The sequence below is a fragment of the Labrus mixtus genome, chromosome 10, assembly GCF_963584025.1.
Source record: "Labrus mixtus chromosome 10, fLabMix1.1, whole genome shotgun sequence".
In the NCBI taxonomy this organism is placed as follows: Eukaryota; Metazoa; Chordata; class Actinopteri; order Labriformes; family Labridae; genus Labrus; species Labrus mixtus.
The window spans coordinates 6,930,062-6,950,625 of NC_083621.1; the positions used below are offsets into that span (position 1 = coordinate 6,930,062).

A 20,564-nucleotide genomic window follows, 5' to 3' on the forward strand; every position below is an offset into this window, starting at 1 on the left:
CATTGTAGTAAAAAAAAAAGAAAAAATACAAAGTTTATCACAGTGACTGACTCAAATGAATGATGGAGCGAGGGTTAGGGTAACTCACACACATAGAGAACAGGTGCATCTCTGCAAATCTGTATTAGATAATCAACAGTTATGTAACTGAGAACGTGATGCCAGAATAAATACATTCAGTAGAGAGACTTTTTCAAATGCCTTAAATTGACATCTTAAAGGGGCTATATGTCACTTTAAATGAGTGATGAGTTTGTCCGCCTTTGAGAGCTCCTAGGGCGGATAGAAGTGTGTGGAAGACGGCCTCTGGCTGTGGAGGTGAAGACCGGGAGTGTGTGATGAGTTTGTACTGTTGATGGGTATGGGAATGGATATACTTGCAGTGCTGGAATGTCATTACCTTTAGTAAAAACAGGTTATTGAAATCTCACTTTAAATAGGACAAGGTCACGGACATTTCCGCCTAAATCAAAGTGATTTAAAGTGAAGTCTGGGGGAATAATCTTTCTTCTCTCTTAGAACAAGTTCCAGTGTAGGATCTTGTAAATTAAAATTAATACTTTTTGGAAAAACGTATTAGTCTGTAGTCCAAGCTATCGAGAGCCTCGTGGGACAGATATTTTTGTGTCTTTCCAAGTGACATCTCTTTATGTTCATATAAAGGTACGTAATGAAATTCCAGTGGATGGCGCTTTGTTTGCAAACCGCCCACCAACTTTACACAGTTGAGGAAATAAAGGGATGTAGGCTATGTAACATAACCTTCAGCACCATGATAACATTACAAAACCCCACCTCTTCCAGTAAAGGGACTGGGAAAAGAGCCAATACAAAGAATAATATAATAACCTTACAAGTATGAAAATACTTCCCGACTTATTCTGTTACTGTAAAGGAACAGGAAAGTAAAAAGCAAATGATTAAACCCTTAATGCACAAAAAACTTGAATCCGAAATTATACTAGGGACATAAGAATATGGATGATTAAACACTAAGAAAAGGTAATAGCTAATAGATCAATTATTCAACGCTACATGGCCTCTAATGTGAAGATTTTGTAGAATTGCCACAGTGACCTGTTGTATAAGTAAATCATTGAACATAGGTTAGGTCACTCATTGATTGAGGGCATGATGAACATTATAACCAAAATGATGACGTTAATGATGTTGTACAGACTGAGTAATTCCTAAATGCTCTTTAATGTGTATTGCACAACAACAAAAAACATTTAAAAATTACCCTGAAGAAACATGAAAAGGTTTTCATTTCAATCAAAAGTAAAGATAATCGCTCATAATTTATAAATAACTGCTCTAGTTCACAAGAACAATTAGAAACACCTATAAGCTGTCTACAATAGAAACCCAGACTTTATATAACTTTAAAGGGGATATTTAAATGTATTCATTAATAAAAATCTGGCAATGTAAAAGTTTAATGTCAGTTTATCTTACTCTTAAAAAGTCCATTATTTGAGATTCCTGACATGACATAACATGAAGCCACAAAGGCCTGTCCTTCAAAAAGTGCATGAGATGTCACGTTCAGGGGAAAAACAAAGAACTGGACCCACTTACAGAATTAACTAAATATATTTAATAAACAAAAAGGCCAAAGGCAAAACAAAAACTTAGTTCAAAAGCCAAAAACTAGAAGTCAAAAAACACAGGAAAAATACTTGAAACACAGGTAAGCAGAGGTCTGGCATAGGACATGGGAAACAACATACAACACCGACAAACGATAATGAACTGACACAGAGGGTAATCAAACACAGGTGAGACTAACAAGACACAGGTGAGGACAATCAGGGCAATCACACTGGGTAACACAGAGGCAGGAATAAAATACAAGAAACACTGAGGAGAACTACAAACTAAGTCATGAAACACTGAAGACACACAGAACTCAAGAAAGTAACAAAAACACACTAGAGCATAAAGAAACACCAGGGTACGATATTACAAAATAACACACGAAACTCTAAAGACTAAACTATGAAACATTAGGACAAAAACACACAAGGGAAACAAGCAACACTAATAAACAGGAGAAATTAAAACATGGAAACCTAAACGCTGAAATACAAAACTAAATAAGACGAAATCATGACATGAGAAAAATAAAAAAATTGATGAAGGTAAATCACTCAATTTTTGTTGAGTGACTAAATGATGTTTTAAGTATTGATGAATAAATCATCATGTTAATTCCTTACTGATCTATTAATCTTCAATGTTATTACAAAGGGAGCTCCCCAAGGCTCAATTCTCGGACCAGGCTACATCATATAGCCTCATTATACAATTGCATTTTTCACCTTTGTGCTGATGAAACTTTCCAAGATTGGTCCAACAGTTACAATACTTACTGTTATCAGTATTCATCATGTTGATAAGTTGTAAAGTGAAGGATTGGAAAGAACCTTTTTTACACTTGGTTTAATAATGGCCTCAAAGCCTGCCTCTGTGTAACTATGAATTTCAACCTGAGGTGAACTTTGCTCAGGTGAGATTGAGAGTAAATCAGATACGAAGAAAACAGGTGGATCTCTGCATATGTACTAGAGAATAAACAGTTATGTAACTGAGAATTGGGGCATGTACAACTATTTCAAATGCTTTTCATTGACAGCTTCATTGTTGTTTCTATCTAGTCTATGACAGTAAATGCTTTGGATTACAGATTTGTAATTTCCTCGGAAAAATATTTCTTGCTCCATTGTGTGACTGTTCAACCTGCATGTTGTTTCCTGATGTGTTTCACCCCAATGGCATCTTGTTGTCTCCGTGACAGCAGTACAAACATTGTGACAGGGCTTTGACACGCCTGACTTCAGGTCGTCATGAATGGATGTTCATGCTGTTTGGTTTTCTTTCTAAGTAATTTATCAACAATTGAATGCCTCTAGGAAGGCCCATTTAAAGGTTGATCAGTTTCATTCATAATTCTTATTTTCTATGATGTTCAAAACCATCCTCACTTGTAAATGTGAAATGAACAAAATACCTCTAAAATGTGAACATGTATTTCTCACCACTTCAGATTACTGTCCAATATTAAAAGTAATAAAGTTTCACACTAAATATATCTGTTTTCTCTCATTTATCTGTTAAGGTCATCACATCATATAAATAATCACGCTTGTCTTAATGAAAAGCCGTAATGATGTTCAATCCGATTGGACTGGTCGTCTCTTCATGGACACATTAAAATCTGTTTTTACAAACCACGCGTATGATCATCCAACAAAGTATCCGAGGACTTCTCTGTCACAGGAGAGTGACTTTTGAGCTTCAATTGCGATCAGCATAATAGTTATTGTGATCAATAAGTATTCATCATGCAGATAAGGTGAAAAGTAAAGGACTGGAAAGATAATTGATTGGTTTCATAATGGCTCCATAGCCTGATTTTCAAGGTGAGGAACACTTAGCTCAGGTGAGATTGAAGGTAAAGAGTTCTGTCTGTGCTGCTCAGAGGCTGACTATAAGATGGACAGAAATATGCTCATTGATGAGATTTGAGTGGAAATTCAATTTGTATTACTTTAACTGACTCAAATTAGAGATGGAGTGAAGCTTAGGGTCACTCGTACACACGTCGAAAACAAATGGCTCTCACATGTCGAAAACAAATGGCTCTCTGTAACTGTAATCATCATCTTTTAAATGAATGAATGAATCCAACATATTTTCCTGAAAATTAAGCTTCCTTATTTTTTTTTTTTAAAGATTTATTTTTGGGCTTTTTGTGTCTTTAATGGAGAGATAGGACAGTGGATAGAGCCGGAAATCAGGGAGAGAGAGAGAGTGGGTAATGACATGCGGGAAAAGGAGCCACTGGATTTGAACCCGGGCCGCCCGCTTGGAAGACCATAGCCTCCATACATGGAGCGCGCACTAACCACTGCGCAACCAGCACCCCAAGCTTCCTTTTTGAAAGACTTACTATTTTGAGAATTTCTGTTATTCACACCCACAACAAAACATCAAGGACGCATAGAAACCTGTTGATTCTAACCTCTCCCAGGATTGTAACGCATACCTGAACGTTGATTTACATTGTAAGGAATAAAGCTTTATCATTTATCGAGGGCAAAAGATGATTGAGGTCAGCATAGTACATCTGTGAACACAAAGAGATCATGTTAACTTTTATGGTATAGTATATACTGTAGTGCTGTATAACCCGTCTGGAACTGCCAGAATGCTGCCCTGCATTGCGGTATCTACTGTACACTCTCTAAATATGGCTCGTGGTGGCTTAATGTTGGGTCTTTGTAAGTAATGTAACACATACAGTCTAGACCTACACTTTTTGTTAAGTGTCTTGAGTGAAATGGCAAATGTGCATGAGATTGTAAAGCGCTTTTCTAGTCTTCTGACTACTCAAAGGGCTTTTTATACCACTGGTCACACTTACCCATTCACACTCTGATGGCAGAGGTTGCTGTAAAGTGTCCCTCAGTATTAACTCTATTCATACACATTAATACGCTGCTGACGTAGCAACGGGAACAATTTAGGGTTTAGTGTCTTGGCCAAGTACACTTTGTCATGTGAATGCAGGAGCTGAAGATCAAACCACCACATTCCTGTTAAAGGACCGACTCCACCATTGAGCCAAAGTCGCCCCATAACCTTAATTATGAATTGGTCCTTGGGAGAGTAATGTAGTTGTTGTTGAGCAGTTCATCACAGGTAACAGCAGCTATAATAAAGTACAGCTTCACACATCCTAAACTGTGCATTATATTCATTAAAGTGTTTTTATATTTACTGTTACAGTTAGGGTTAGAGTCTATTAAAGCATGTTTTTAACTGACAGAGCATTTCTCTACTTATAAACTGGGATTCCCTTTAAGGACACAAAGGTTACACAACATTTTTTTTATTTTTTTTATTTTAGATTTTCTTGAACAGATAATGTACAGTTTAAATACATATACAGGGTGAGAAATGTACATCCTTTGGATGAAAAAATAATCTGAAATTCATGTCTGCATACAATGTCTTGGTTTTTTACATGTATATGCAATAACAGTTATGTCCGTGGGGATATTCAAATATTATTTCATATAAACAAAACTAAACATCAAAGTTCATACAGTTGATTTTTTTTTTTTTTGCCTGAATGATACAGCTAAGCAACTAAGAAACAAATGTTTAATTTGTGTTACACTTGAGAAGACATCCACAGCTATGGATATTTACAACCATCTCATTCTACCTTTCACTCTGTCTTTCTCATATTGTTCATAGAGCTTCTGTGAGATTATTAATAGGAAATGGAGGAGCTGGAAAAGCTGTTTTTTAAAGCATAGTGGCTTTCACTCTGTCAAAGATCTGTCGCACTTTTACTGCAGGGACACAGCCTTCCCTCACAATGGTGATGGTCCCTGTGGAAAAAAAGATGACGAGCTTGAGTAACAATTTACCTTTTAAAACATACAAAAAAGAGAAGATTTATTCTAAATATTGTGGTGTTCTACCTTCATCAATCTTCAGGCAGTTGACCACAGTAGAAGCAACAACTTCATTTGAATCTCCATCACACAGAACCCCCTGGATCTTGTGTCCCAGTCGACTGTGGCCAAAAAAAGAGGGTGTATTAGTAAAATGATGCATGTGTCAAAAACACGATAACGTTTAGTCAGTTCGTTCTGCTGCACAGTGACAGTTTGTAAACCTCTCTCCTGCCTGATTCGTTTTGTGGTGTTGTGTAGTAGAAGATTAAGAGGAGTTTTTTTTTTTTTTTAAAGGCGCCCACCTGATGACCATGCTGTGGTGGGTGCTGTCCGGCTCTCCGCTGGGATTGGCTGAGGTAATAGCAAGGGGTCCGGTGATGTCACACAGGTGACCAGTCACAGTGTGATCAGGGACGCGGATCATGATGCTATCGTTGGTGCCTACTCGGTCATAAGCTGGTCCAACCCCTGCACAAGAGGAATCAAAAGGTCACTACTGATCATGGATAAATACTTAAAATAAAATGAAATACTTCAATTGAACTAAGTATCTCAGCATGTATACAGCTGAGAACAGTTTACCCAGTCTGAAGAGCCAGTCTCCTTTACTGACGATGCAGCTGATGCCTCCTGGATAAACATTCCTCATAAACTCCCACAGCAGAGGACTGAAGGGAGGCTTGGCTGCCACCAGCTGCTCCACATTAGAGATGCAAATACAGATGGGCTTCTCTGCTGGTCTGTCCTGGATCATTTAATGGATAGCAGGTTGATGACTCTCACATCACATACACACAATGGTGAAAGTGGATTTAATGATTGATGTCCTTTTACATTTTAAAATAATATCATCTACTGGTTTACTTTTATTCTTACTTTAATGTTGTAGATTTTTTCTATAGCTTGAGGATTCTTGCAGGAGGCAGCAAGTGCATACACAGTGTCAGTTGGAATACCACACACTCCTCCCTCTTCCAGGAGGCCAGCAATCTTCAAGAGACTGCTAGTGAGTCGAGAGTTAGCCACAGGACAGGGCAGCTCTGCGGAAAAAACCTGCTTCACATCCTCCTGAGTAAGGGCACAGAGGGAGGAAAATTATTCAAAGAAATAACAGATGAATATAGAATTGGCACAGGAGTGCAAGAGAAGTCTCTAAAAATGCTACCTTGATTAGCAGAGGACCCATAGGCAGCAGTCTCTGGGAGAAGATGCAGTTCAGCAGTGAAGCCAGAGCTCCATATATACAAATAATTGAAAATAGTGCAAGCATGGCCACTGTGAAGAAGAGATTTGGTACGTGTTAAATTGAAATTGTAAAGATCTCATGTTTATTTACATTGAGTCAGAGTTTAGATTCAATAAATGAAAAATGTGGAGCATTGTCTAAACCTACTCTCTAGCTCATATGGTAGTCGTTGCAGTGTAGAAAGCAGGAAACACACCAGGACGACCTCCATCACCGCTGTTAGAAACAGCAAAACCAGGTTCCTATAGGCAGCTGTCACAAGAAAGAAGAGAATTGAAGAAGTTTACAAAATTATTGATCGAATATTTTGTTCAAAATAATGCTGTTGTCTCTCTTACCAATCAGCACGAGGAAAGCATTAATGACCAGCAGAGCGATGGCTCCGGCTGTAAACGCATAGGCTGTTTCTGGGGAATGCTGAAGCAGGTTACCTAAAGGAGAAAAACTCTGATCAGATTTTTGTGTATTTAAGTCTGTAAAAGTCTCAATTTAATAAGATTAGTATCAACATACCTGCAAACCTAAACCAGGTCCAGGTTGCCCATACAGCCACATAGATTGATGAGATGACTGAACCAAAGCGGCCCCCTCCTGTGACCTGCAGCCGGCTGACGTAGACTTGCATGATGGCTCCAGAGATGAGGACCCAGGGTACGGTCAGGTGGAGAAAAGTGGGATTATTTCTCGATGAACTTGCATGAAGAGCTGATAGAGCTGCAACCCCATTTAAAATGTAAAATAAGGCATCTGAAGCCTGGTCTTCTTTGGGGAGAACATTGAGGTCCCTCGTCTTGGCTTTGATGCAACCCAATGCCTTCTTGAACCGGTCAGTGGAGACAGGCTGTGGTCCTACAGGGATCAAAGACTTCTCTGCTATGGTGTTGATAAGACGGGAGAAGGTACCATACAGGGAGGCTGCAGTGAACAAAGAGGAAGCTACGCCAAAGAAGATATAGTATCCCTCGAGGGGGATCTGGGGGATTGTCGAGACTGTGAGCAGGACAAACAACATGTTGTGGATCAGCTCAAAGACATCTGTGGTCAGACTTCCCATGCAAAGCACCAAACCTGCCATCACAAAGAACCAATTTCCCACCATCGTTTCCCTCCCTGAGACTACTTTGCTGTCCCCATCAAGCAGAACAGATATCACAAACTCATCCCAAGCCTTGATCAGCCAGTATGTGGCATGTAGACCAAACTTAGTGGTGTGGTAGCAGTCTTGGCGTAGATGAGCGTAGTAGCTGGAGAACAGCTGAGCGACTGAGATGATTGAGACCCACGCAGCACCCACACCAAAGGACTTCATGTAACCGAAGCTGTAGAAAGCAAAAATGAATGAGGAAACAGTGTCACAGAAGAAACCCAAAGCCATGGGCTCGGCATATTTGGTGTTTTTCTTCTTCTCTTGGCCAATGCTCTTTGCACTTGCTGAACTATGGGTCCCAAGCAGGAGAACGTTAAAGAGGGGGGTTCCGAAGCCTCTCAGTATAAGACGTTGAGTCAGACCTTTTAGGAGCAGTGCAGCTGAACCATAGATGGCAAAAAGCAAAATGAGCAACTCCAAAACGCCAGAGACCACAAGAGCCCAAGAGCTAGATACCAGACTGATTGCTTCAAAAACCAAGGTGAAAGTGATGGCGCCAAAAACAAAAGGCATAATGTAGTTGACAGTGGCAGAGCAGAAGGCAAGGACAAATGAAAGGAGGATATATGGGACCAGACCCGCGATGGCTGACTCTTTAATAGACTGGCTTAAATGGCTAAGAGGGATCTCTGTGGTGGTATTAGAATACATGTTGAACATTGTGTCATTGGACAGGGACAAATTGTTAATCATCACGGATGATATTGTTGTATTTTTAGTAAATGCACCAAAGTAGATTCTGGTGGCTCCATAACTGCCCCAAAGAGCAGCGTAGCCAATGAAGGCGGTTCCACTCAAGTGATCGTATTTTCTAAAGGAGAGCAGTCCAGCCACCAGTTGACAAATGCCACCAATCAGGATGAGATGAACACCTAATGGATCAGAAATGGAATTCAAATCATCAAGACATTTTTATTATCTAAATGTAATATTTTGCTGATTTTTGGATACAAGTTTTACCTGCAAGTATGTTCTCTACTCCTACTGGTGCATTGCCTGTATGCGCTGTATGGAAGTTTTGCAGAAGTACGAGGAATGCACTGATCCCATTGGACAACATGCCCAACACTCCTGGCTCTCCATAGAAACTGGCTGGGAAACCATCTGGTGTTGCCATTGTGTCTTTTGTGTCAAACTTCAGTTTCACTAGAACATATAAACAAATCACTCAAACAACTGTTGTGATAATGCGTTAAGAGGATTCACTTCAGTGTCTTTAGCTGTAGCAGTCTATGATTAATTCAAATATTACCGCCGCGCCAAAAGAAGATAAGAGTGTAGAAGAAGGTGAAGAAGATGGAGTCACGCGCCCGAGGTTTACAAGAAGCCAAAATTAATGTATGAATGAAAAGACGTTCAAATGAGTCACGCAGAGGGGAGAGGTTTTTTTTTGTTTTAGGCCGTTTTTTTCAACAGCTGAACCGACGCTGCTGATTGAGCTGTGTGTTTATGGTTTATATATAACTCAAAAAGCACATATACATATACATATAGAATGGCGAAATTGCTTATTTTTTATTTAGTCTTGAATGTATAAGTACGACGGAGGATTAGGGCCACATTCATTTTTTAATTTTTTATTTCAAGATTAGTAATAATAATAATTTATACTTTATTGATCCCGCGAAGGGAAATTCGTTTTTACACTCTGTCTAGTAAACATGCTACATAAACATAGGCTGAAATACACACACATGCACAAACAGGATCCTATGGACATGCACTAATGGAAAGGTTTCAGAGTGAGGGGGCTGCCCATGGCGGGCGCTCCTGGGCTTGGGGGGGGGTTAGGTGCCTTGCTCAAGGCCACCTTGGCAGTGCTCAGGAAGTGGCCTGGCACCTCTCCAGCTACCAGACCAATTTCCGGACTTGGTCTGTGCCGGGACTTGAACCGGTGACCCTCCGATTCCCAACCCAAGTCCCTACAGACTGAGCTACTGCCACCCACAGTTGGACATTTACGAGATTAAAGTCGGAAATTTGCGTCTTTATTCTTGTAAATTTACGAGTTTAATCTCGAAATTTAAAACAATTATAATTTTTTTAACATGGCCCTAATCCTCGTTGTATATAAACTCTTAGTAGGCTATGTTTGTAATATATCACATGTACACTACAGATATTTTTATTTCCAGAACGTTTTGTTTTGTTTCAACACTTCACGGGTTCAAATATATTCAGGCTTTTTTCTGTCTCTTCTTTCCTGAACATGTAGAGTAAGCTGAGAGTCTGTGGCCCTGCCCAGTCATTAGTGGGCTGACCTACTGTAGCTGCATGACAGTCGTAAGAAGAGAGGCAAAGGGAGGCTGTTTTTAACTTTGCTGCTGTAATGACAGGAATATTTAAGCCTAAGTGAGTATTTGATGACTACATTAAAACAATAAGATGCACTGACATTTTCACTGATATTATCTGGTTCGGGATTTGGGTATTTTATTTTATTTTTTAAGAATAAGTAAACAAATATTTTTGTCATAGAGCATTTTTAGATATTTTGAACATGTGAAAACAACTATTCAAAATACATTTTTACTGTAACAATTCAAAATGTACATGTAATAAAGTCTTATTGCTAACTAATAACAAAGCTAAAAGTCTTACCTGGTGAAGATGCTCAGACAGGTGAAGTGTTGAGCTGTTCTAAAGCAGGGTTGAAGGTTTCACAAAAAATAAGGCTTGAGTAGATGTTGTAGGAGGAGTTGGGAAAGAACATTTCCCCATTTACCTTCAACCTAAGAGGTGACATCACTGCTCCTTTCCCCCTCCTCCTCTGAGGATGGTGATGTAGTTTATGACAATGAAGACAGTAACCATCATGGAAATTCCTCAACTTCAGCTGATCATTTTTTTTGTTGAGATTATTTCTGTTTCCCTGTTCCTCCCAGGTTAGTATCATTAGCCTTTTTGAGTCCTGGACTATATAAGGCAGGTACACTCTCACCTGAAAAGTATCAGCATCCATCAGAAGCTGTTGACTGCACACCAGCTGCATCAAGAAGAAAGAGAAACAAGAGGAGAAACAAGAGATTGAAGCCATGATCTCCAAACTACAGGTAAAGATTTCACTTTTTGGTTTTTAGTTAAAATTAAAATGTGAATAAAAATAATATTAAATGATTTGCAAGGACATACATCTTGCTATTTTTTTTACCCAGGTAAATAGCTTGTCATGCCTAACAATTATTGACTTTATTTCTATTTTTTTTTTTAAACTATAATAGAGTGTCTGTTTTTTGTGAGTTAATGGTGGGGGATATTAAAGCACTCTCTTGTCTTAGCAAATGTTCAGCACATGACACACACTGTACCACCTGTTAGAGCGTCTCCTCAGCAGCACAAAAGCTCTTTCAAAAGAAGTACAGAGTAGATTAATGAGACTGACAAAGACAAGAAAGTCTAGCACTGTGTGTTAAAAACCTGAAGTGGATTTGTGATTCCATAAAAAAAAACTAATATGTAGTAATGTGATATAGAACACTGTGTTTTTACAGTTTTGAACATATTCTGCAATTTTGTCCAGCAGAAATCCATCAGACCAGTATTCGCTCTCAGAAGTCTGCATCAGTCTGCAGTAGAAGGTAAACTTAACTTTGCAACTTAACTCAATCATTTTCTAAAACAAAGGAGACATATTTCTCTCTGCTGAAGATCACTCCTTACTTTCTTTTTCCCCCCTGCAGTTTTAAAGCGTCCAGCCCCAGAGGAAACAGTCACAGCCAGCTTTGGGAAGTTCATCAGTGAAGTGAAGCCCCAGCACCTGTCCTCTCTGCTTCTCCACCGCAGCAAAAGGATGGTGCTGGACAGCATTGGAGTTGGCCTGCTTGGCAGCACAACAGACGTGTTTGAGCTGGCCCTGCAGCACTGCCAGGTGAGGCGCAAGGAAAGGTCTTATCTGATATGACGCAATTAGACTGATGAAAGCAATTGCTTGACCTTACATTTACTCATGAGTAACTCAGCTGTGTGCAGAGTGATGAGTGATTTCATCATAAAGAGCCTTACTCGGGAACAGGCACGCTTTTTAATTTGTTTGGTAACGTCAAAATATGTGTCTTTTTCAACTAAAAAGTGATATTCCAAAGATTTTTTAAATTAAAGTATATTTTATATTAACAAAAAAAAACATGTGACTGTCATGTAAACCATCATCTGACAAGGCCTTGTTGTTTACCTGTCTCTGTCTTGGTCCCTTCCAGCACATGTACGCTCCTGATGACATCAGCTCTGTGTATGGACGCAGGGGTACGAGGCTCTCGCCGACACTGGCAGCTTTTGTTAACGGAGTGGCGGTGAGTTTGTTTTAGTGGAAAAGATTGGTCATGATAGTCCCCAGTACACCTGGCAATTAGAAATGTACTAAACCCATGAATAAAGATATTTTGTACTCAGCTTTGGTACTGTCTGGGCAGCTGACTGCACAGGAGACGTGGATGAAAATAGTGAATTGACCTCACATTACTCTTCCGCAGATATATTCAGCAATAAGTCTGCAAACATTTCTTGACTCATTTTTGCAAGCTGCTTTTTCAGCCTAGTATATAAAAAAAGGGGAAGGGGAATTTTCCATGTCACAAAAACATTAGATGGGTGTAGCGAGATCCTGTTTTATTTAATGAAAGGGCATGTTCTTACTGGATTCATTGAAATTCTATTAGAAGTTACCAAAAGTTTTTACATCAAATGAACCATGTGTTGGTCTCTACAAGTTGATCATTGAAAATATATATATTTTTTTATTCTGCAGACTCACTCCATGGACTTTGATGATACATGGCACCCTGCCACTCACCCCTCAGGAGCCGTCCTTCCTGCTGTGTTAGCACTAAGCGACATGATGCCTGCTAACGGCAAACCTAGCGGTCTGGACTTCCTGCTGGCATTCAACGTCGGCATTGAGATCCAGGGCCGACTGATGAGGTTCTCTAATGAGGCCCACAACATCCCAAAAAGGTGAGCACCCATACTGCTAATAAATTGCTTGTAATATTGCTGTAGGTTTTTTACACTTAATTTGGTCTCATCGGGTTATAACTTGACTGATATAAAGCCAGTTCCTCAGTGGATATTTACATTTATATTCTATAAATAGAACTAGTGTCCACAGTTCAAAGGCTCTAAAGAATCCTATGTTTGACCCTGATGATCTCTGCAGTGTACAGAAGTTTAAAAGGAGGCTGCTGCAGTGTAATGTGCAGCTGCTTAGTGGTGTCAATGAGCTGTGAAAGGTGTATGTGGCAATTAGCAATCACACACAGGTCTCCATTTGGCAAGTGTTTACACCAAGTAAAATGACCTGCCACATTAAATTTGCTTGTTTCTCTGATGCTGAAATATCCTTATTTATTTACAAGCGGGAAATTTTCCAGAACACCCTGACCAAAGCCTTTCTGTTTCTTCAACCACCAGGTTTCACCCTCCCAGTGTGGTGGGGACCATGGGAAGTGCAGCTGCCTGTGCAAACCTCCTGTCTTTGGATCCCTTTCAATGCAGTCATGCCCTGGCAATAGCCGCTTCTCTATCAGGCGCGCCAATGGCTAATGCTGCCACTCAGTCCAAACCCCTTCACATAGGTAATGCATCACGTTTAGGGCTGGAGGCTGCTCTTTTGGCCTCTAGAGGTCTTGAGGCAAGTCCTCTGGTCCTGGATGCTGTCTCTGGGGTTGCTGGCTTCAACGCCTTTTATGAAGATTATGAGCCGCAGTCGTTAGAGTCCCCCAATAATGATGGCCATATGTTCCTATTAGAGGAGCAGGACATGGGTTTCAAGCGCTTTCCCGCCCATTTGGGGATGCACTGGGTGGCAGATGCTGCAGCCTCAGTCCATAAGCGCCTTGTTGGGTATGGTCCTGGCACTATTTCTCCAGCTCAGGTCCAAGATATCCTGCTCAGAGTTCCCAAATCAAAGTACATCAACAGGCCTTTCCCTGACTCTGAGCATGAGGCACGCCACTCCTTCCAGTTCAATGCCTGCACTGCGCTCCTGGATGGAGAGGTGACTGTTGAGTCCTTCACACCCTCTGCCATCAGTCGCCCTGACCTTCACGCTTTACTGAGCCGTGTTCGCATGGAGCATCCCCAAGACAACCCAGCTAACTTCAACCGCATGTATGGCGAAGTACAAGTGACACTTGTTGGTGGAGACGTTCTGAAGGGACGTTGTGACACCTTTTATGGTCACTGGCGCAACCCTCTGACCAATGAAAGCCTGAGGAAGAAGTTCAGAAACAACGCAGGTTCGGTTCTTCCATCAGAGAAGGTGGAGAGGCTGATTGAAGAGGTGGAGGAACTGGACAGACTCGGGGACTGCAGGGCCCTTCTCTCACAGCTGCAATGAACCCTGCAGACACACACCAAAGCAACAACAAAAAATGCATTATTGTAAATGTAAAAACGTAAAAATCTAATGTAATTTAAATTATTTAATGAATCTATGTAGTGCTGAATTGACTTACTTAATTATTATATTTGATTTAATTTTAAGAATTGTAAAATGACAACCTGTGAAGGAAAATGAAGGAGAGTTAAATCTGAACGTCAGACACATATTTGCATAATTATAAACATTAGATTGTTTCCTCTGCTCCAAGTAATGGATTATTTAAAGGTTTTTCAATTTGTATATATTTTTTTGTTTCTGAATAATGTTAACTTTTATTTTGTTTCTCATATGTATTGTTACTCAATATTTCTTATTGTATTTTTGGTAATTTTGAATAAAACTACTTAAAAACACTGTTTTGTATTTGCAATAACTCCCATCCTTTCCTGTAAGTGCTTCAACACATTTAAAATGACAGCAACATAACATGTATTAAAAAGCACTGCTAGGTTTCCCTGGACATATGTCTTTTGAACAAGTGACAAATAAAATCACAAAGAACAGCATTATTCTATCATTAGATTGATCTCTGCTGGTAACTGCGTGTGTGTAAAACTGAGTGGAGGTTTGCAGACAGGTTTCCATGAAGGACAAACTTTGGTGTGTCCTTAAGTTGAGACAAGCACGACATTTCCAGAGCAAGTTAAATAGTAACTGTTATGCATATAAACCTTCAATGAGATGCTTATGCTCTCAAGTGTGTGAATTTGGAGAGGGGTAAACAAGAGGTGGCAATGTGGATGTGAAGCACTGCTGGGAAAAGGAAGCTCCTTTCCTCATTCCAGCCTGTGGTCCTTAAGTTAATGTTTGGTAAGAGTCTGCCCAGGAGGAAAAAGACAGCTGTCGGGGCCTGTAACATGTAACTGTTCTGCTTAGTGTAGCATCAGAAACCAGACTCGGCATGTTTGAATTAGGACAGAGTTTGTTTTTCAATCAAAAAAGAAGTGCATTTTAAAAGAACAGTTAATAAAGTTAACCATTACCAATATGTTATTAAAGCAGTCTGGGTCTCTCTGTAAATGGAGAAACAAAGTCAACAGACAGTCCTGCAAAGTTTGGGATAAAAACAATAAGCTTGCACTGTTTCACTTTAAAAAATCAAGATAAACGTCCATGGCCAGAGATTTAAATGGAGAAGATGTACACAAAGATCTACAGGTCCGGTTGCAGCTACTTTAGGTCTGTTAAATTACAAGAGCAGGGCGTAAGATCCCTGTTTGGGGCGATTTTTTACTTTTATGTCACTGATTAAGAGTAACCTGGAGCACATCTAGATTTAAGGGTTGTCAATTGATAAGAAAAAGTAGTTTTAATGCAGATCAAGTTTCAATGATTGCTTATTGCCAATGGAAACAGTTCTGGATAAATACATTAGAGAAAACTAAGTCAACATAAGTGTTGTGTTTAATCACAATAAGGGATCATCTGAATACATTTTGGGGGGGGGTTTCATGAGACAAATATCATTTTAAAGTTGTTACTCTGGTTCACATTTACCTATGTCATATATAATAAACAAAGTGTTTAGACAGTCTTTAAAACGTACCAGGGCAATAACGCTGATAATGCGTGATGATGTTTTATCCAATAAACAATATGTGGTAAGTGGGAAAAATTATCTGATGGACAGGAACTGTCGATTACAGAGCCAGTGATGTCCCAAAAACCAAAGAATATTATCTTGTGCACACTTGTTATCATCTTGTTTGCACAAGTAAGGTTATGTTCATCCTCCAGTAAGTCAATGCATTGCTCTGCTGATGGGCACCTCACTGTGTTTCTATTCACTGTCAGCATGGCATGAACTGTGCAGCTCGTGCAAATCTGAGATTGGCATATTTGAGAAGACCAGGCAGTCACTGATCAGGGCCAAAGAGGATTAAAATCTGTCTGGGTTCTCATTTCTGTGACCAGCCGGTCAATCAGTGCACCTCTTCGGGATCATTTTAAGGATTGTTAGTACAATTTTCTATCAATCTAAAAGAATGAACCTTAAAAATAAAATGAGAAAAAAAGGAAAAATAATTTTGTCATTGAGTAGAAATCCATTTAAATCTTTCTCAAAGACGGATCAATGTCTTTCAAATGGAGAAGCTGCAGAATGGTAACACAATTAGTCAACACACGTCATTGCCATTTCTGGACTTTTTTTCCTGCAGTTCCTGCATTGAGGCGTTTCTTGAAAGGAAAGACGATGGTAAACACAGCAAAACAGACAAAAGCAGCTAAAAATATCCCCATGATGTAAAAGTGTATAATAAGGAGCAGACTTTTCTATTTGCATGCACACTAACAACAATAAGGAAGAATACGTGGTGTATTGTTTTCTTACTCTTTCCACCAGTGAATAGAAAATCACAATGGTAGTGAAACTTAATACAGCTAGAGCCCTCCATATACTGCTGTGACATAGATGGACTTTCCAATACTACAATGCTTAAGTTACCATACAGGCTGTTATCTATGGGTGCCAGTAAGTTCCAGTTTTAAGGATTACAGTCAGGAAACAGAGACTGATAGTGGAATCTTTACACTGACGTATGAGCACATGACAAACAATGGCATAACTAAGCTTTGATGTTGAGTTGGTGGGAATTCATAGAGGATGGTAAAAAGCATCTACGGCTCTTTTTTGTTTCTCTGAAAAAATGAATATTGATAATTTTAGACTGAAGGCACTAAAATTCAGTACTGTGAAAAAATACATCTATTGACATCTTCATTATGGTATAGTGGTAGGCAATGCTCAGGAATGTTTGTAGCTATGTGTTTAGAACAGGAAGTTATAAGAAATAGACCTGCATGCATTATTTGAGAGAAATATGTGATGTGCAAAAACACGGCTCAATTTTCAATAATGAAATGAGATAAACCAATATTAAAGAGTGCAAGTTATCTTTACCTCACAGTTTCTATGTCCATCTGTTGGGTAGCTGATAGCTAGCTGACTGCACTAACATGGTGAGAGAGCATGTCTGTTACACATACACCTCTATCCAAAGGGTAAAATGCATGCTGAGTAAGAAGCATTGCTTATATGAAATGTTTTTCTTCATTTATTGCCATAAATTCAAACTTTTGCAGTGTATTTATTGTGAATGAGCATATTGGAATAACAATGAAATTGTGCGACCCTAATAATGTTGAATACTTGTCAAGTTTGACGTACTTACAAAAAGTCATACTCGATCTCTTACTCAATTCAACTCCAATGGTGGCTTATAGCTGATGTACAAAAGCAGAATTTCACTAGGAAACTCCTTTTTAATAATCCCCAAGAAAACTCCTTCAAAATCATAACAAACTAAACACCAAAATCTAAAGTGATCCAATACAAACATCTCCCATGAATTCAGCTTCACATATAATTGTTTTTTTGTTTTTGTTTTACAGCACGGTCAGAAATGAGTACTTCTATTTGTTTATGAGACAGTTTTAAAAGTCTTTGTTATATTCTACAACTCTCATGTTTGTAAATGTGATTGGCAACATTTCAGACCTCCTCTCAGCCTGCTAAAAAACTGTCTTAAAAAAAGTTAAATTAATAATGCTTTGAGAGTGTCAATCAGAACTAAACGTACCATTTGTGAAGGTAGAACTAAATACAGGAATGTTTGATCGAGTCACATTAGAGAGTTGAGTTGTATTTCCTTGCATTTAGTAATGGAAGTACAGATTAAGTCTTATCTGACTTGCTTCTGTGTGCTGTATACAGCGTATTGTACAAAACAATTACCTCAATGTGGAAAAGGTGTGTCTGGAGAGTAATTATATTATAAATAGGAAAAGAAAATTATAATTTTATTATCTATGGGTGTTAGCCTAATATTCTATATAATAACTTCCATGGAGCTAAAAGAAACTTTAACAAATAACAGCTTAGGCAATAATACAAATAAATGAAGGCATTAAATAAAATACTCCAGAGTTATTGAAAGTCTTTATTCGGAAAATAGAGACTTAATAAACACTGATTGTTTAAGTGTTCAGTTTACCTTAAAAAAACAAAAGACAAGGTACTTCACTCGTAACTATGAAGTTGACTTGACGTATTTTTCATGTTCCATCCTGACTGTAGGGTGCTACAAAAGCCTGTTCATGCATTACTGAAATAGCAACCACTGGTCAGCAAAACTGCACAGAAAGAGCTTCTCTGTCCAGCCAACTGATGTTATCAGTCCCAGGATGAAAATAATGCGAGTGCTTACAGTTAATATGGCCTGAACACATTATTACATTGTGGAATGGGACCACCGGACAAAATAAGAGCAATTGTTGCCAAAAACAAGGCTAAAGAAGTCTTGATAAGATCAGTCTGATGATGAATTGGTATAGTTTGACACTTCAATGAGATTGTGGTCTGGATCTCTTAAGTATAAAGAGGTGATGGTTCCCACAGCCCCGGTCCTTTCCACTGGACCCTCCTCTATTTCGACTCCACAGACCTGCAGAGGAGCCCAGATGACAAAAACCCACACTCAGCATTGCTCTGGCAACAAAATGAGACATACAGAGTTCATAGAGGTCAATAGGTTCTTTAAAGATGAGTGCCTTACTAGTTTTGAACTGACATTGAAATGCAAGACAAAATAGGTGTATGAAGTGGGTGAAGGACCTTCAGATGTTCAGCTACTGTAGCCAAAGGGGTTTTGGTGATGAGGCAAAGGTCTGCAGAGCCTGAGGTTGGATCCTTGGCTTTTGGTTCAAACTCCTGACCCAGCTGATGAAGGTTAAACTTCTGCTGCCCAAAACCCAGAGCCTTACGGTTTCCCTGGAGAATGCAAAGAGAGCACGTGTGGGTGTTAAAATGTGACTAAAAGCTTCCACATGTAGTGCGATCATCTGATCTACAATGAAAGCCTGCCATCTAGTGGATGGTCTCTGTAACTAAAGGCACCGCAGTATTCAATTTCTCCTGGGCCTTTTGAAAATAATATAATATAAATGGGTAATAAAAATACTTAACAAACTATAACTAGTAAACAAAATGATTATTATTAGCACTAAATCTATGTACTTTTAACAAAAACAACAACAACAACAATAATAATAGCCTTTTAATAATAATAATTAGCCTATTATTATTATTATTAATATAATGTACAAAGCACCTTGCATACCTTGAAAGTGATGACCTCCATGCCAAGGACAGAGGTATAAAAGTTGACCGTGTCTGGCACACTTTTCACAGTCAGAACCAAGTGGTCCAGATGACTTATTTCAACCGGACAGGTGCTTTTGAATTTCACATCCACAAGTGTTTGGATGGAGACAACCTACACAAAAAATGAAAAGACAAATACATTGTAGTAATACAAAATAACAGCCTGAAACCTGCTGACAACGACGTGTACCGCAGACGCTGTAATTTAATTCAGAATCAACAGCGCCGCCATGTGTTGAAAAGTTGGCGTGAGCGCCATAGACTGTAAACGACGAGAGCCTTGAAAAGGTGAAACTCTTGAAATTGTGCTGCAAGTAAAACTTTTATTGTAGCCGAGCAACGAGCTGCCGTATTTCCTTCAGTATTTATGCCGTACTTCCAGCCTATTATATCTGACACCAGGCCGTGTTGGAAGTGATTGTGACAGTACGTCTTTACTCGAGGTAACTTTTTTTAAGTTATTCTGAAAGAAACGCTGACTCTTAATGGCTTCACACATTTAAGTTACTTGTATATAGACTGACTTTACCTTGAAGCAGTTAACGTGAACCTGCCGCAAACGAGTCCCGACTGCACGCAGCGCCATCCTCACCGTCGTCTGTCACCACTTCCGTGTTTGTCCAGCTCCGTAGCCTTTGAACAGACCTCACTGCATTACTACACACATGCACACATGCACACTAACACCAAACGAAGATCAAGGTGGCACAGGAGGATACATTTTACAAAATTAAACTTTGGTGAACAAGAAGTTATCCAGGACTTGTTTGGGCGTAAAATCAAATCCACCGCTACTGTCTGTCTGTTTGGATACTAGTCCGTGGTTCATTAACTTGTTATTCCCTTTTTATGTAATACACTGCAATGTGTAAGACAAGAAGGAAACACATGGTTTATGCATTTAAGAACTAGCTAGTGGATGACAACGTGTATTAAAACAGTGATTAAATATTTTTTGTTCCAGCAAATAACATGTCTATGGTGGGTAAATAATAAATAACAATAGAGGCTATATATCTGATCATTGGGAATCAATATGGTTATTTCTTACCAGCAGGGGTGCTACCAATTCATCATCATAAATGAAATACATATTATGTATAATAACGTGATATCTTATAAAACTATATGGGTGGGATCTTTATTAGCATCAT

At 39.1% G+C, this 20,564-nt stretch overlaps 3 protein-coding genes across 5 annotated transcripts; 1 reads left to right on the forward strand and 2 right to left on the reverse strand.

Moving 5' to 3' along the window:
• Positions 1 to 207: 207 nt before the first annotated feature.
• Positions 208 to 20,083, reverse strand: glod5 (glyoxalase domain containing 5). Of its 2 annotated transcripts, XR_009674646.1 has the most exons (5): positions 19,940 to 20,083; positions 19,367 to 19,522; positions 18,862 to 19,017; positions 18,296 to 18,691; positions 208 to 224 (listed from the first exon to the last, which is right to left on the reverse strand). XR_009674646.1 is itself a non-coding variant. In XM_061047796.1 (4 exons), exons 1-4 carry the CDS (start codon positions 19,994 to 19,996, stop codon positions 18,557 to 18,559), a joined length of 504 nt encoding a protein of 167 aa, XP_060903779.1. In that variant the 5' UTR covers positions 19,997 to 20,083; the 3' UTR covers positions 18,171 to 18,556. The 2 variants fall into 2 exon arrangements, 1 of the variants encoding a protein (XP_060903779.1); XM_061047796.1 differs by lacking the exon at positions 208 to 224 and having other exon boundaries at positions 18,171 to 18,691.
• si:ch211-153b23.3 (uncharacterized) lies at positions 4,907 to 10,699 on the reverse strand. Its single transcript, XM_061047791.1, has 11 exons — positions 10,469 to 10,699; positions 8,828 to 9,013; positions 7,234 to 8,739; positions 7,059 to 7,151; positions 6,868 to 6,972; positions 6,640 to 6,749; positions 6,351 to 6,542; positions 6,057 to 6,219; positions 5,777 to 5,942; positions 5,499 to 5,593; positions 4,907 to 5,405 (listed from the first exon to the last, which is right to left on the reverse strand). The coding sequence occupies exons 2-11, from the start codon at positions 8,982 to 8,984 to the stop codon at positions 5,320 to 5,322; spliced, it is 2,673 nt and encodes an 890-aa protein (XP_060903774.1). The 5' UTR covers positions 8,985 to 9,013; positions 10,469 to 10,699; the 3' UTR covers positions 4,907 to 5,319.
• Positions 10,755 to 14,484, forward strand: irg1l (immunoresponsive gene 1, like). Of its 2 annotated transcripts, none has more exons than XM_061047792.1 (6): positions 10,755 to 10,920; positions 11,388 to 11,445; positions 11,548 to 11,735; positions 12,064 to 12,156; positions 12,612 to 12,817; positions 13,274 to 14,484. In XM_061047792.1, the coding sequence occupies exons 1-6, from the start codon at positions 10,903 to 10,905 to the stop codon at positions 14,199 to 14,201; spliced, it is 1,491 nt and encodes a 496-aa protein (XP_060903775.1). In that variant the 5' UTR covers positions 10,755 to 10,902; the 3' UTR covers positions 14,202 to 14,484. The 2 variants fall into 2 exon arrangements, with proteins under 2 accessions (XP_060903775.1, XP_060903776.1); XM_061047793.1 differs by having other exon boundaries at positions 11,391 to 11,445.
• Positions 20,084 to 20,564: the final 481 nt, after the last annotated feature.

Excerpts from the sequence above, each read along its gene's own strand:
- glod5 (XM_061047796.1), bottom strand. The coding sequence starts at position 19,996 with ATGGCGCTGCGTGCAGTCGGGACTCGTTTGCGGCAGGTTCACGTTAAC. Across the intron at positions 19,018-19,366 it reads TGGAGGTCATCACTTTCAAG|GGAAACCGTAAGGCTCTGGG; the intron begins GTATGCAAGGTG and ends TGCATTCTCCAG. Across the intron at positions 18,692-18,861 it reads CAGTAGCTGAACATCTGAAG|GTCTGTGGAGTCGAAATAGA; the intron begins GTCCTTCACCCA and ends GCTCCTCTGCAG.
- si:ch211-153b23.3 (XM_061047791.1), bottom strand. The coding sequence starts at position 8,984 with ATGGCAACACCAGATGGTTTCCCAGCCAGTTTCTATGGAGAGCCAGGA. Across the intron at positions 7,152-7,233 it reads GACCTGGTTTAGGTTTGCAG|GTAACCTGCTTCAGCATTCC; the intron begins GTATGTTGATAC and ends TTTCTCCTTTAG. Across the intron at positions 5,943-6,056 it reads AGACTGGCTCTTCAGACTGG|GGGTTGGACCAGCTTATGAC; the intron begins GTAAACTGTTCT and ends CCTCTTGTGCAG.
- irg1l (XM_061047792.1), top strand. Across the intron at positions 11,736-12,063 it reads TGGCCCTGCAGCACTGCCAG|CACATGTACGCTCCTGATGA; the intron begins GTGAGGCGCAAG and ends GGTCCCTTCCAG. Across the intron at positions 12,818-13,273 it reads GCCCACAACATCCCAAAAAG|GTTTCACCCTCCCAGTGTGG; the intron begins GTGAGCACCCAT and ends TTCAACCACCAG.